Source organism: Myxocyprinus asiaticus, chromosome 2 (assembly GCF_019703515.2).
Source record: "Myxocyprinus asiaticus isolate MX2 ecotype Aquarium Trade chromosome 2, UBuf_Myxa_2, whole genome shotgun sequence".
In the NCBI taxonomy this organism is placed as follows: domain Eukaryota; kingdom Metazoa; phylum Chordata; class Actinopteri; order Cypriniformes; family Catostomidae; genus Myxocyprinus; species Myxocyprinus asiaticus.
Window position 1 is genome coordinate 8,713,094 of NC_059345.1, and position 12,612 is coordinate 8,725,705.

General features: G+C 43.1%; 2 protein-coding genes across 2 annotated transcripts in view; both read left to right on the forward strand.

Moving 5' to 3' along the window:
• LOC127454651 (adhesion G-protein coupled receptor G2-like) overlaps window positions 1–350 on the forward strand; it is a 39,346-nt gene extending 38,996 nt beyond the window's left edge. The window contains exon 15 of the transcript XR_007899581.1: window positions 266–350. The gene's annotated coding sequence lies outside the window, so the exon portion shown is untranslated. The remainder of the gene's footprint in view (window positions 1–265) is intronic.
• Window positions 278–12,612, forward strand: part of adgrg3 (adhesion G protein-coupled receptor G3) — a 30,794-nt gene continuing 18,459 nt past the window's right edge. Inside the window, exons 1-8 of the mRNA XM_051722041.1 lie at window positions 278–416; window positions 525–591; window positions 757–850; window positions 1,151–1,288; window positions 1,880–2,011; window positions 2,178–2,226; window positions 4,507–4,598; window positions 4,686–4,801. Coding sequence (XP_051578001.1) covers window positions 353–416; window positions 525–591; window positions 757–850; window positions 1,151–1,288; window positions 1,880–2,011; window positions 2,178–2,226; window positions 4,507–4,598; window positions 4,686–4,801 — 752 coding nt within the window. The 5' untranslated portion in view covers window positions 278–352. The remainder of the gene's footprint in view (window positions 417–524; window positions 592–756; window positions 851–1,150; window positions 1,289–1,879; window positions 2,012–2,177; window positions 2,227–4,506; window positions 4,599–4,685; window positions 4,802–12,612) is intronic.

Consider the following 12,612-nt stretch of genomic DNA (forward strand, 5'->3'; position numbering starts at 1 on the left):
GACATGACATAATATTTTGAGTTGGTTAGTTAAAATAAATAAATAAATACAACAGTGAAGATTCATGGTTCAATGCTTTACAACATAATGACAACTGACAACTTGGCAACTTTGTTCCTACTTACACAGGAAACCACAGAAATAATAATATTTTGAGTTGGTTAGTTAAAATAAATAAATAAATACAACAGTGAAGATTCATGGTTCAATGCTTTACAACGTAATGACAACTGACAACTTGGCAACTTTGTTCCTACTTACACAGGAAACCACAGAAATCACATGAGAAATGCTTTTTGAGCCGTTGATACACGCTACATGCACAACAGGAATCGATAGTTAAAAGAGAAAAATGAAAGGCTTACACTGTCTAGTTTTTTGGATATATTTTTCCTCCACAATATTCACTGGAGCAGGTGAGCCTGAACATGCCCTTCATTTCTGGATTTTATAGTCAAGTAATTTCAACCCTGTTGATCATTGTTATGTTTATATGATCACTGATAAGACATCAATGTCTACAGGTGCGAGTGTGCTATGTTATAACGTTACAAAAGAATGTGTAGGAAATGAGCCAGAAAATGTCCCAGGGTGAGTTAAGTTGTCTTAAAATGTTTTAACAAGCTACAAGATCATTTGGTTTTAGAATGTTTTATAGATTTTAAGATGCCAGAAATGTATTCAACTGAAAGCTTGGTTTGTTGTAAGATAACATTTAATGATATTAGAGATATAGAGAATGGGTTGTTTTTGCAGGTGTATTGAACATTATATGAGACAATGCTCCAGAAAACAACCCCGAGGTTTTTCAGTGCCAGGCTATTTCATAAAGAGAATTTCATCCTTAGAGGTAAGACAAAATGCCAGTGTTTCTCAAAAATATTTCACATTAACAGACATTTCTACTTCATTGCCACCATGTCCTTATTTTTATTAGTTTACCATCACATACATGTGTATTAAATAACTGGTTTATAAATATTAAGGCATGTTAAGGCCAGTCTGGTGGTTGTCACTGTCTGATTCACATAAATAAATAATATGGTCAAAAGTCTTTAAACAAGTGTAAGCGATGGGGTTTTTGTTTTTACCTAACAGAAAGATTAATCAGGACAAGCAATAGATTATAACTTACCTTTTGTTTTTGCAGCCAACGCTGAATACGGAAAAAGGACATGTAATTCAAATCTCATCTGAAGCGTTACAGAAGAGCGTTGATGGACAGGGTGAAATCAGTTATACAGAAGTGGACTTGATTGTGTCTGTTATCAACAATACCTTCTTCAGGGTCAGTGGCAGTTTTCACCTTTAATTGTCTAAGAGGGCAGAGATCCACTCTTAGACAATTTCTTTTCATTTTTATAGCGATTACTGGTGCTTTCAATGCATGATGTTTGCTGGATGCTTCATTGATAAAAATAAAAATAAAATGAAGCAAAAATCTAATTCCCAGAGTAGACACCATCTTTATTTGATGCAAATGAAAACAAGGTTTTTAAAACAAGGCACTCACAAAAAGGTATTTCCAGTCAATGAAATGTTTAGAGTATTGCATAATGTGAAAAACATATATTCACTATAGAAATTTATAAGACTTTAATATTTTCCATGTTTTTTCCAGGCCTGGAAATCCTCATTTTAAAATGTCTTTGATCGTTGGAACCCTGCGTTCTCACAGCCTTGTTTCATTATAATCAAATTAAATCTAGCATATTCTCAGACTGAGATTCATATGAATATTAATGATAAACTTCAAGGATTTTATCAAGAGTTCATCAAGAGTTTATCTTTCTTAGAGTTTCTTAAATCTGTAAACCCCATTTCATAACCCTGTTGTTTCCTCTTTGGATACATTTAATCATTTCTCAATGTGGCATAGACTCAGGATCCCAATGACACAGAGTTAGAGCCAAAAGTGCATGGCAAGAGTGTATTGGGAGTTTGGCTTGGTGAGAAAGAAGTTTGTAACCTTTCTCAGCCTGTTCAACTCCGCTTTAGAAGATCCAATCAGGTAAGATACGTTGACGTGGCAACATAAAACCATATTATATAAATACCTGTACATTGAAAAAAAAAAAACTTAGCTGTGACCTTGTGGCATTTGTACATTTGTTGCTTTTTCACTTCCGTGATAATTGGTTTATTTTCACTTCAGTAACTGTGTGCCTCTGTTTCAGTCTGAAAATGGAACCTGTGTCTACTGGCATCTTGATAACCTTGGTGGAGGTCAGTATTAAAATTTTCACACCATCTCAGAGGGTGATGAGGAAAAAAACACTCTTCTTGTAAATAGAGTAGGGGTTTGATCTGTGTAAAAGTCACAACCCTATCGGTTCGGAGTGGAACTTTGAAGGTCTCTGCGTTGTTCTGTCTTTTCTGAGCACTGAAGTAAAGCAATTATTGTTAATTTACAATTTACAAATTGATTCCATTATTCAATTTATCTGACTCCAATTTTATATTACTCTGACTCCAATTTAAGTTGACCTCTAATTTAATTACAGCTCTAATTAATTTATGATCATTCTTTTAATATAACATTTTTAAGATATTGATTACTCTAAATCCTCTTTCTCCTACCCGGTTGTCCTAGGTGGTTGTCCTATCTTGTTGTCCTGGATGGTTTTCTCCTATATTAAAGCTCTGTTCTTAGTCAGCGGTAGTAGGGTTAACTAATATCATCTGGTTTGGCTTGTTTCATAACCAGATGATATTGCCACTTAGTTACGTACATACAACTTGCTAAAACGGGTGGTGCTTTCTCCTACCCGGTTGTCCTAGGTGGTTTCTCACAATGATTCCAGAGAAATTCAGAATAAATCAAATAAGAACAATTTATTTGTCAGGTAAGATATAAAACATTGTTACAGAAATTCAAATCAAAGACAATTTCACATATGATCAGAATAAACAAGCATTACTAAAAATAAGATAAGAATCAAGAGGCATACATGACAAAACTACATGCAATGACAAAGTATGGGAGATCTGGCTTACAGATTCCCTGAGCTTCTTGCCAACTTTCCTTAAATACCCAGACAAAATAAATATTGTGTATCAAATGATATTATCCTTTGAACAATGAGAATTTGGGGGTGAATGGGTTCTTGACTTCCTGAGATTTAACCTTATTAACATACAGGAGATCATTTAAATTGTAGGTCAAGGAGGGGGATAGACTTATGAGAATAATGCAGTATTTGTCAAAGACCTTATAACTTTGTCACCATTAGTTTTACCAACATGGGAAAGAGACCATTATACCAGTTGCACAGAGACCTCTTAAATGATATCAAACACATCCAGTTGCATTCTTTGTTTTCATGGTATGTATTATATTTTTACATATAAATCTTGTGTCTTTGTATATCCTGAGCTGTTGAAGGGGAAAAGGGGAGAGAGAGAAAAGGGGGCAGCAAGGTGATTTGCAATTTATCACACTGTGGTGATATTCAGGTGAAGATTTCAGCTTTTGTGAGAGAGTTCTATGACATTGATTCTCATAGAGTTCTTTGACTTTTACTGGAAATGGTACCTTTGGGTGTAGACATCTTGGTGCCAGCCTTACAATCTGTAACAACAGCATAATAATTAGATTTAATAAAGCATGAGACCTGCATTTGAGAAACTGCTGCAAAACATGTTTGTAAATGTTTTATTGTTTGGCAACAATTTAGAAATAGTACACCCCAAAATGGTGGGTTTTTTTACCATACAATGCAAGTCAATGGGGATCAAAACTTTCAAGCTCCAAAAAGATATACATTAAAGGCAGCATAAAAGCAATCCATCTGATTCAAGTGGTATTGTATACAGTATATAGGTTTTTTAGTGAATAAGGATTGCATTATTGGTTTGTTTCTAATCCAAAGCAATCATGTCGCTTCAGAAGACATGGATTAAATCACTTGAGTTTTATGGATTACTTTTATGCTGCCTTTATGTCGTTTTTTGGAGATTGAAAGTTTTGGACCCCATTGACTTTTGTGGACCAAAAAAAAACGTCATACATTGTTCAAAATATCTTTGTTTGTGTTCCACAAAAGAAGGTAATACAAGTTTGGAACAGCATGAAGGTGAGTAAATGATGAGAGAATTATAATTTTTGGGTTAACTATCCCTTTAAGATTTTAGGTAAGATTTCCACAGCTGTCTAAAGGAAAGCGTGTATTTTAGGTGCATAACTGGTTACTATTTCCAAGTTTTCACCATTTTTACATACAAAAAAATTATAAGAGATTTGGCACAATGCTGTTTAAAATAGCTTTAGATGGTCTATAGCATGTCAAACCACAGGACGTCAACTTCTACAAATATTACTTGCCAATTTCTCTTATATAAACTCTTGCTCAGTGTTGTGTATTTTCTTATGTGTAACGGAAATAAAACACATTTGAATCTACTACTATCCTCCAAATTTGTTAATTATTTTGTAATGTAAATGAATTAATTTTAATGTATGTATTTGTAATGACTTTTGTGCGTGTATGTGTATCTTTTCATCAGGTAACTGGAGTACAGATGGCTGTAAAACTGGCATAGAGAACGGAGACTTTGTGTGCAATTGCAATCATCTGAGCTTTTTCGCGGTACTCATTGTAAGTGCATGGATCATGTGATGCATTTTGGTTATAGACAGGTTCATTTTTCATAATGTCCTCTCTTGTCCTCGATGTTTTTGACAGAATCCTCAAATCCCTAAAGATGCCCAAATTCTCCATCTCAACTACATTTCATACATTGGCTCTGCCCTTTCAATAGTTTTTACAGCTCTCATCATGGTCTTATTTCTGTTGCAAAGGTAAGGTTATCATCAAATCATATACAGACTGTAAAAATAAATCACTGTTTTAAACAGATTCCAGAATACTACCTCCGTCGGTGTGCATACAAATGTGTGCATTACTCCTAGAATTTAGCATGGCTCTTCGTACATAATGCAGTTTCCTAGTGAAATAAACACTAGAGGCACTACAGCAACAACTTTATTCACTTTCACACAAATCACAAGTAAAATGGCTGATTATCAGTTTATAAACACTTACTTTTTGCTCTGTTCCTCACACAGTGCTATCTTATGTTATCTAAACATTGTAGTGCATGACATAAGGTGATACATTTTAACATTCATTCAATCATCTACATTTACAAGGTTGTTTGAGCACAAAAAAGTCGCGCAAATCTCAACTGATAGAATGTTGCACTTGCAACATGAAGGAAAGGGGTATGAGTCCTGAAGAGCAAGAAAGTCAACATGTGAGCTGAAAGTGACATTAGAAGCACCACAAAATTATGTGGTTCCTTCAGCATTTGCAGTTTTTATCCCACATTTGCTTTTTATGACACTATCGTTTAGGATAGGGAGGTAGGTAGGTTTTGTTGCTTTTAAAGGGATAATTCACCCAGAAATGAAAATTCTCTCATCATTTACTCACCCTCATGCCATCCCAGATGTGTATGACTTTCTTTCCTCTGCTGAACACAAACAAAGATTTTTCAAAGAATATTTCAGCTCTGTAGGTCTATACAATGCAAGTGAACAGTGATCAGGCCTTTGAAGCTTCAAAAAGCAGATAAAGTTAGCATAAAAGTAATCCATACGACTCCAGTGATTTAATCCGTTTTTTTTTTTTTAATGATTTATCATTTGTAATTTTCCAACCAGCAATTCAGTATACTATAATTTTACATACATAAACATTATATCAACCTCCCTCCTTCAAACATATGTCAGTCACAATAATATAGAGATTGTTCAAATACACCAGACAATAACATAACAAATAACCTGCTGGGAGTCCAGTCCCAGGTTTCTTGACATAATTTTACAATACTGACAATTTTTGATCCAATCCTTATCACTAATTATTATTTTCAAATCCTTACTCCATACTGTTCTGAGAGAAGAGTGAAAATTGCAAGCCACTTTTTCCATTAACATGCTGTAATATACTGATGCCTCATGCCCTTTACCAAATGCTGATACAGTATATTGGCATCCTGTGGGACTTGACTACTAGAGCCAAAAGTCCCATATAGTAAATGTCTTAGCTGTAAGTATCTCCAGAATTGCACTCTGTTGAGTCCAAAATTTGATTTAACTGATCAAAGGATTTTAAAGCTTCATTCTCAAAGATACCCCCTAACTTACCCTTTTCTACAAACTCCTTCCATAACAAAGCTGAGTTACCAATACAGTTTGGGGTTCATCCAGATACTTGAGGATGCATTTAAAAAGGGGTTAAACTTAAACATACTTGCAACCTTCTTCCAAACTTACTGAAGATGAGAAATTATGGGGTGAGACTGCATTACTTGGGAAAATTTAATAGATAGACTTTGCAGTGGTGGGAGGGGTAACAAAATAAATCGCTCAATGCTATACCATGGGGGGCCCTCTCAGGAGAAAGGGACCAGTGAGCCAGATGTCTCAGGCTAAAAGCATAATAATAAAACAAATGTTTAGGGAGCTCCGGTTCACCCCTATCAACCGGCTGTTTTAACTTACCCATATGCAAATGAGGATGCTTACCATTCCAAAGAAAGGACCTTGTTAACCTATCAAACTGCTTAAAATATTTCAATTGAATTTCTACTGGAATTGATTTAAGTAAATCATTAATTTTTGGAAAGGTTCATTTTGAGAACATTTACCTTTCCCCAAAGAGACAAATTTAGTGATGACCACCTCCCTACATCATTTGAAAGTCAGTAAGTTGTGGAGGAAAAAGAATACCAAGATACCATACACCCTGTTTAGGCCATTATAATAGTGCACGTTGAAAAAAAGAAATTGGGCAATAAGCTTTCAAAGGGAGAGCTTCAGAATTAGACAAATTAACATTAGAACCTGAAAATTTAGAAAATGAATTCATAACCTCTAACAAACATGAGACTGGTTTTTGCGGCTCAGAAACAAACAACTGTATGTAATCTGCATAAAGCAGGGTCCCCTATCTGTCACTCACTCGACGTTGTGTCAATGTAGTGACACAAGGGGTCACTCTTGGGAGCCCGAGACACCTCTGGTCTTTGATAAAAGGCCAATGAAAATTGGCGAGTGGTATTTACATGCCACTCCCCCAGACATACGGGTATAAAAGGGGCTGGCGTGCAACCACTCATTCAGATTTTCTCTTCGGAGCCGAATGGTCGATGTTTACTGAGCTGACTGTTCATTCACCTCTGCTGGATCTGACGGCACATTTCAGCAGCTTCTCCCTCCTCTGCACTGGTGCACTGCAGAGAAGCCCCTGGGCGCTTCGGCAGAAAAAAGAGAGTATATTTTTCTAAAAGAGTATATTTCTCTAAAAGAGCGGCACACACGGAACATCTTTTTAAAGATGCATCTTTTTAAAGGTAACTTTCCTTTTATGTGTTATTCCTGGTTGCGGTCGTTACCTCTCAACTTCTGACGGTCACGATCGCTGTGTTTCGTGTCTGTGCGCGACCCACGCGGAGACAGCGTTCGTGGATGGATCATGTACTCACTGCAAGAACATGACCATGGTAACGTTGCGGTCGCGGCTTGCTTTCGTAAGAAATCCCATCCCAGCGGCTCCCCGCCTCGGTCCTTCTACCTACGGGTATGAGGCCAGCGCGGCTAGCACTGGGGGCGATTTGGGGAACCCAATGGGACCACCTCCACCGGGTATTTCCCCACGGACCTCCCATTCCCCAGCACGCTCGTCTACCCCGATTGGGCTTCCGGACGAGTCCGCCGGATCGTCTCACGGCGAGTTCTACCTCTTGTTCAGAGCCTGCGAAGCTGATGAGCTCTCGAGTGCTGCATTGGAAAGCAGGCTCGTCCAGTCGGATACAGAAGCCTCAGCTGAGCTCCCCCCCTTGTGGATGGTCGCCCAGTCACAGGCTGATGAGGAAATTACGGACATGCTTTCCCGGGCAGCCGCGAGCGTCGGGCTAGAGTGGAACCCTCCACTCTCCCCTGAACCCTCATGGCAGCTCAAAGCAGCCATGCCCCGCTCCAGTACCTTTCTTCCCGGAAGTGCACGAGGAGCTGACAAAATCGCCACCTTTGGCTCAACCTGGTCGAGATGGGTGAGGCCGACAAGGCACGGTTCCTTGCTGCTCCTATCTCCCAGGTTGGCCTATTCGGCGACACCATCAAGGACTTTTCCCAGCAGTTCTCGACGGTGAAGCAGCAGACGGATGCTATCCGGCATATCCTGCCCCGGCTTGGCTCAAGATCCCGCACCCTGCATGCTCGTCGCCAAGGGCGTCCCCCTGCGGTGACTGCACCGGCTCCGCCACAGCCCGCCCCTTCAGCCCGGCCCCGGGAGGAAGCAGACACCACCCGTCTCATGGCTGGCCGCCAAGAACACACGAAAGGCTTCGAAGCGCCCCTGAGAAGGGGCGACTCATGGACGACGAAACCCATCATGGAGCTGGTAAGCAGACCACTCCATCCACCGGTGGAGGGCCGTGAGGAGAATCTTTTGTTGCTTTCTCATTTAATTTCGCCGCATGCCCAAGTGGCTGCGGTACCCAAAATCGGTTTCCTCGTCCACCTTTTTATCCTTGCAGGATTGGCGCTCCAGCGGTGGTCTCCCCGCCCCTGCGCACCCAGCTGTGGCACAGATCCACCCCCAATGTGACAGTCTCCACGGGTTGCGAGTACAGGCCTCTTCCTCCCTGTCCCAGGCTGTTCCGGGGGTGGTCACAAGGAACCAGGTAAGTGCTTCGATGTCCCTAGACTCAGCACAGCCATGACATGGTGTGGCACCTCAAGCTCCGCCCCGCCACGAGGCCCGACCTGCCAGTACATCCGACGAGATTGTCCCTTTGGTCCCCCTCGTGCGGAGCTTGGATGCGTGGCTTGCTCTTTCCAAACTGTCGCGATGGCTGATCCGGACCGTCCGACTCGGCTACACGATTCAGTTCGCCAGGCGTCCACCCAGGTTCAGTGGTATCCACTTCACCTTGGTGAAGGACGAAAACACTGCTACCTTGCATGCGGAGATCGCCACCCTCATAAGGAAGGGTGCAATAGAACCTGTCCCTTCGGCTGAGATGAAGAAGGGGTTTTACAGCCCCTACTTCATCGTACCAAAAAAGGCGGTGGGTTGCGGCCAATCTTGGACCTGCGAGTACTGAACCGGGCTTTACACAGACTCCCGTTCAAGATGCTGATGCAAAAATGCATTCTGGCGAGCGTCCGGCATCAAGATTGGTTCACGGCGGTAGACATGAAGGACGTGTACTTTCACATCTCGATTCTACCTCGACACAGACCCTTCCTGCGGTTTGCATTCAAGGGTCGGGCGTATCAGTACAAGGTCCTCCCTTTTGGTCTGTCCTTGTCCCCTCGTGTCTTCACGAAGGTCGCAGAGGCAGCTCTTGCCCCGTTAAGGGAGGTGGGCATTCACATTCTCAACTGTCTCGACGATTGGCTAATCCTAGCTCACTCGTGGGATATGTTGTGTGCACACAGGGACCTGGTGCTCTCGCACCTCAGCCGATTAGTGCTTCGGGTCAACCTCTGGAATCTCCATGTCTGGCCCCTGGACTGGACGCGGAAGACCTAAGCGGTCTACCACCCGCGGTGGTAGACACGATCACTCAGGCTAGGGCCCCCTCTACGAGGCGCCTGTATGCCTTGAAGTGGCGTCTGTTCGCTAAGTGGTGTTCTTCCCAACGGGAATACCCCCAGAGATGCGCAGTCGGATCGGTGCTTTCCTTCCTGCAGGAGGGGTTGGAAGGGCAGCTGTCCCCTTCCACCTTGAAGGTGTATGATTGTGTCTAACCTGATCATCAGGTTCCTGAGAGGTGCCAGGAGGCTGAACCCCTCCAGACTGTGCCTCGTTCCCTCATGGGACCTCTCTGTAGTTCTTCAGGGTCTACAGAGAGCCCCCTTTGAGCCTTTGCAGTCAGCTGAGCTTAAGGCACTCTCCTTGAAGACTGCCCTCCTGACTGCGCTCACTTTCATCAAGAGGCTAGGAGACCTGCAAGCGTTCTTTGTCAGCAAAATGTGCCTGGAGTTCGGTCTGGGCTACTCTCACGTGATCCTGAGACCCTGACCGGGCTATGTGACCAAGGTTCCCACAACCTCTTTTAGAGACCAGGTGGTGAACCAGCGAGCGCTGCCCCAGGAGGAGGCAGACCCAGCTTTGGCGTTGCTGTGTCCGGTGCGTGCTTTACGCATCTATTTGGATCGCACACAGAGCTTTAGAATCTCTGAGCAGCTCTTTGTCTGCTTTGGCGGACAGCGGAAAGGAAGCGCTGTCTCCAAGCAGAGGATCACCCACTGGCTCATTGACGCCATAACTATGGCATATCACGCCCAGGACGTGCCGCCCCTGGTAGGGCTATGAGCCCATTCTACCAGGGGTGTAGCGACCTCCTGGGCCCTGGTCAGGGGCGCCTCTCAAACATACATTTGCAGAGCAGCAGGCTGGGCAACACCCAACACTAATGCGAGATTCTACAACCTCCGGGTGGAACCGGTTTCGTCCCGTGTAGTGGCACGCAATATAAGCAGGTAAGTCCGGGACAGCCGGCCGGGTGTATCATTTGCACATAGCGCCTTTCACCTCCCCTGAGCTGAAGACGTGCTCCACTAACTCCCAGTAGTGTTCACAAACTGTGTTCCCTGGTTGACTTCCTCCAGGCCCTGTGGCAGTCGAGTATTTGGAGAGACTCGCTGCCGGCCCAGTACACGTGCTAACTAAAGCACAAATGCTCCGCATGTGGTGGTTCCCCGTAGGTAACCCCATGCAATGTATATCTTCCGCTAATTCGTTTCCCTGTTGGCAAACTGCGTCTTCCTTGGGCAGAGGCCCCTCTGCCCCAGTCTCCATGTTTTTAGTAACTCCTTCCCCGTTGGGTTGGACTTACCATGAGACTTCTCCACATGACATACTTCCGACATAGCTCGGCAAGACCATGTGACGTATTTCCACTTAAATACCCCCCCTCTGTCTGGGCGAGATGTGGTCTCCGCGGTGTCCTCCCCTTGGGAGGGACACCCCACGACTAGACCTGGTCGGCCCAGTCAGATAATCCACCTTTTTTTTAGGGAGTGGAAAAAAAGAAGGGTAAAAGAGGCCAAGACTGGGCTAGCCTGTCTCTATTTTTTGGGTAGTTGACTTGTCCCAAAGGGCCATTCAACACTCATAACAGTGTTGGGGGAGTGTGGCAGTGGGGGCGTGGTCAAGCATCTCTCCGGAGAGAGAGAAAGCGGTAAGGGCGCTCACATCTGAGTTAAATTATGTCTAACACCTGTCTCTAATTTCAGTGAGCACGGGGAGAGCAGCATAAATAGAGCCACACAGCAGTTAGAGGAGAGAGAGAGCCTGGGCATGGACTAGGAAGCCAGAAGTTTTTATGATTACAAAGTTGAGAGTTTATTTTGTAAGCTAGTTTGTGGATGTTGTTAGACTGTGTTTTCCAACAACGTAAAGCCCTGAGAGTGTGTTTGTGCTGCACTGAGGAAAATAAAAAACGCCTACCTGAACCAGGAAATCTGCTTCTCGCCTCCTCCTTCCACTGAGAAGTGTTACAGGGAGGTTACGTGTCGGCCTGGTGTGGTGGCTACGAGGCACACAGTGGTCTGCCCGTCACACACCGCCAGTTCACGTAACACAGTTCAGCCAGTTGCAGCATTTGTATAGGGACCTCTAGTGTCACTACATCGACACAACGTCAAGTGAGTGACAGATAGGGAATGTCCTGGTTACTTGCGTAACCTCTGTTCCCTGATGGAGGGAACAAGACGTTGTGTCCCTCCTGCCAAAACGCAGAACTACCGGCTGAAATGGCCGGACCTTGTCTTGGCTCCTCAGCATAAAACCTGAATGAGTGGTTGCATGCCAGCTCCTTTTATACCCTTATATCCGGGGGAGTGGCATGCAAATACCACAGGCCAATTTTCATTGGCCTTTTATCAAAGACCAGAGGTGTCTCGGGCTCCCAAGAGTGACCCCTAGTGTCACTACATCGACACAACTTCTTGTTCCCTCCATCAGGGAACGGAGGTTATGCAAGTAACCAGGACATTTCTCAACCTTTTGTCCACTACAACACTTTTTTGAATGCCAATCATCCATGACCCACTGGGGGAGTGGGGGGGTGGCGGAATAAATTAGTAGGTACTTTGTATTGTAATTTGTAGCTTTGGTGCTGATGGCTGACAGTCCCTTACAACACCCTCCAGTTTTAGCAAGTTTTAGCACAATGTGAGGACTACTCAGATAGTCCCTTACCCAACGTAGGCACAATTTACAACAAATATCAAGGTTAAATCAAGGTTGGCCATCGGACCAGCCATACAGAACGCATCATTTCATCTTTAATTACAGGACGATCCTGTATTTTATGGGACGGGTGGAAACCCTGCTTGGGACTGCCACTCTGAAATGATGATGTCCAGAGATTGGATTGCATTCAGACTAGCACAGTAATACATGGAGCTAGTGCATGCAACACTACGTAAAGAGACCTTGTCCAAAAAGAACGATTCGCAGCATTGACATTGGACAACTAATAATTAATGTCAGAGAAATGCAGCCTCTTACTTATGGTCGTTTACATAAACCTAGAGATATTAACAAGATTCAACTATAGAGATCATTGTTGCCCCAAACATTGCAAATG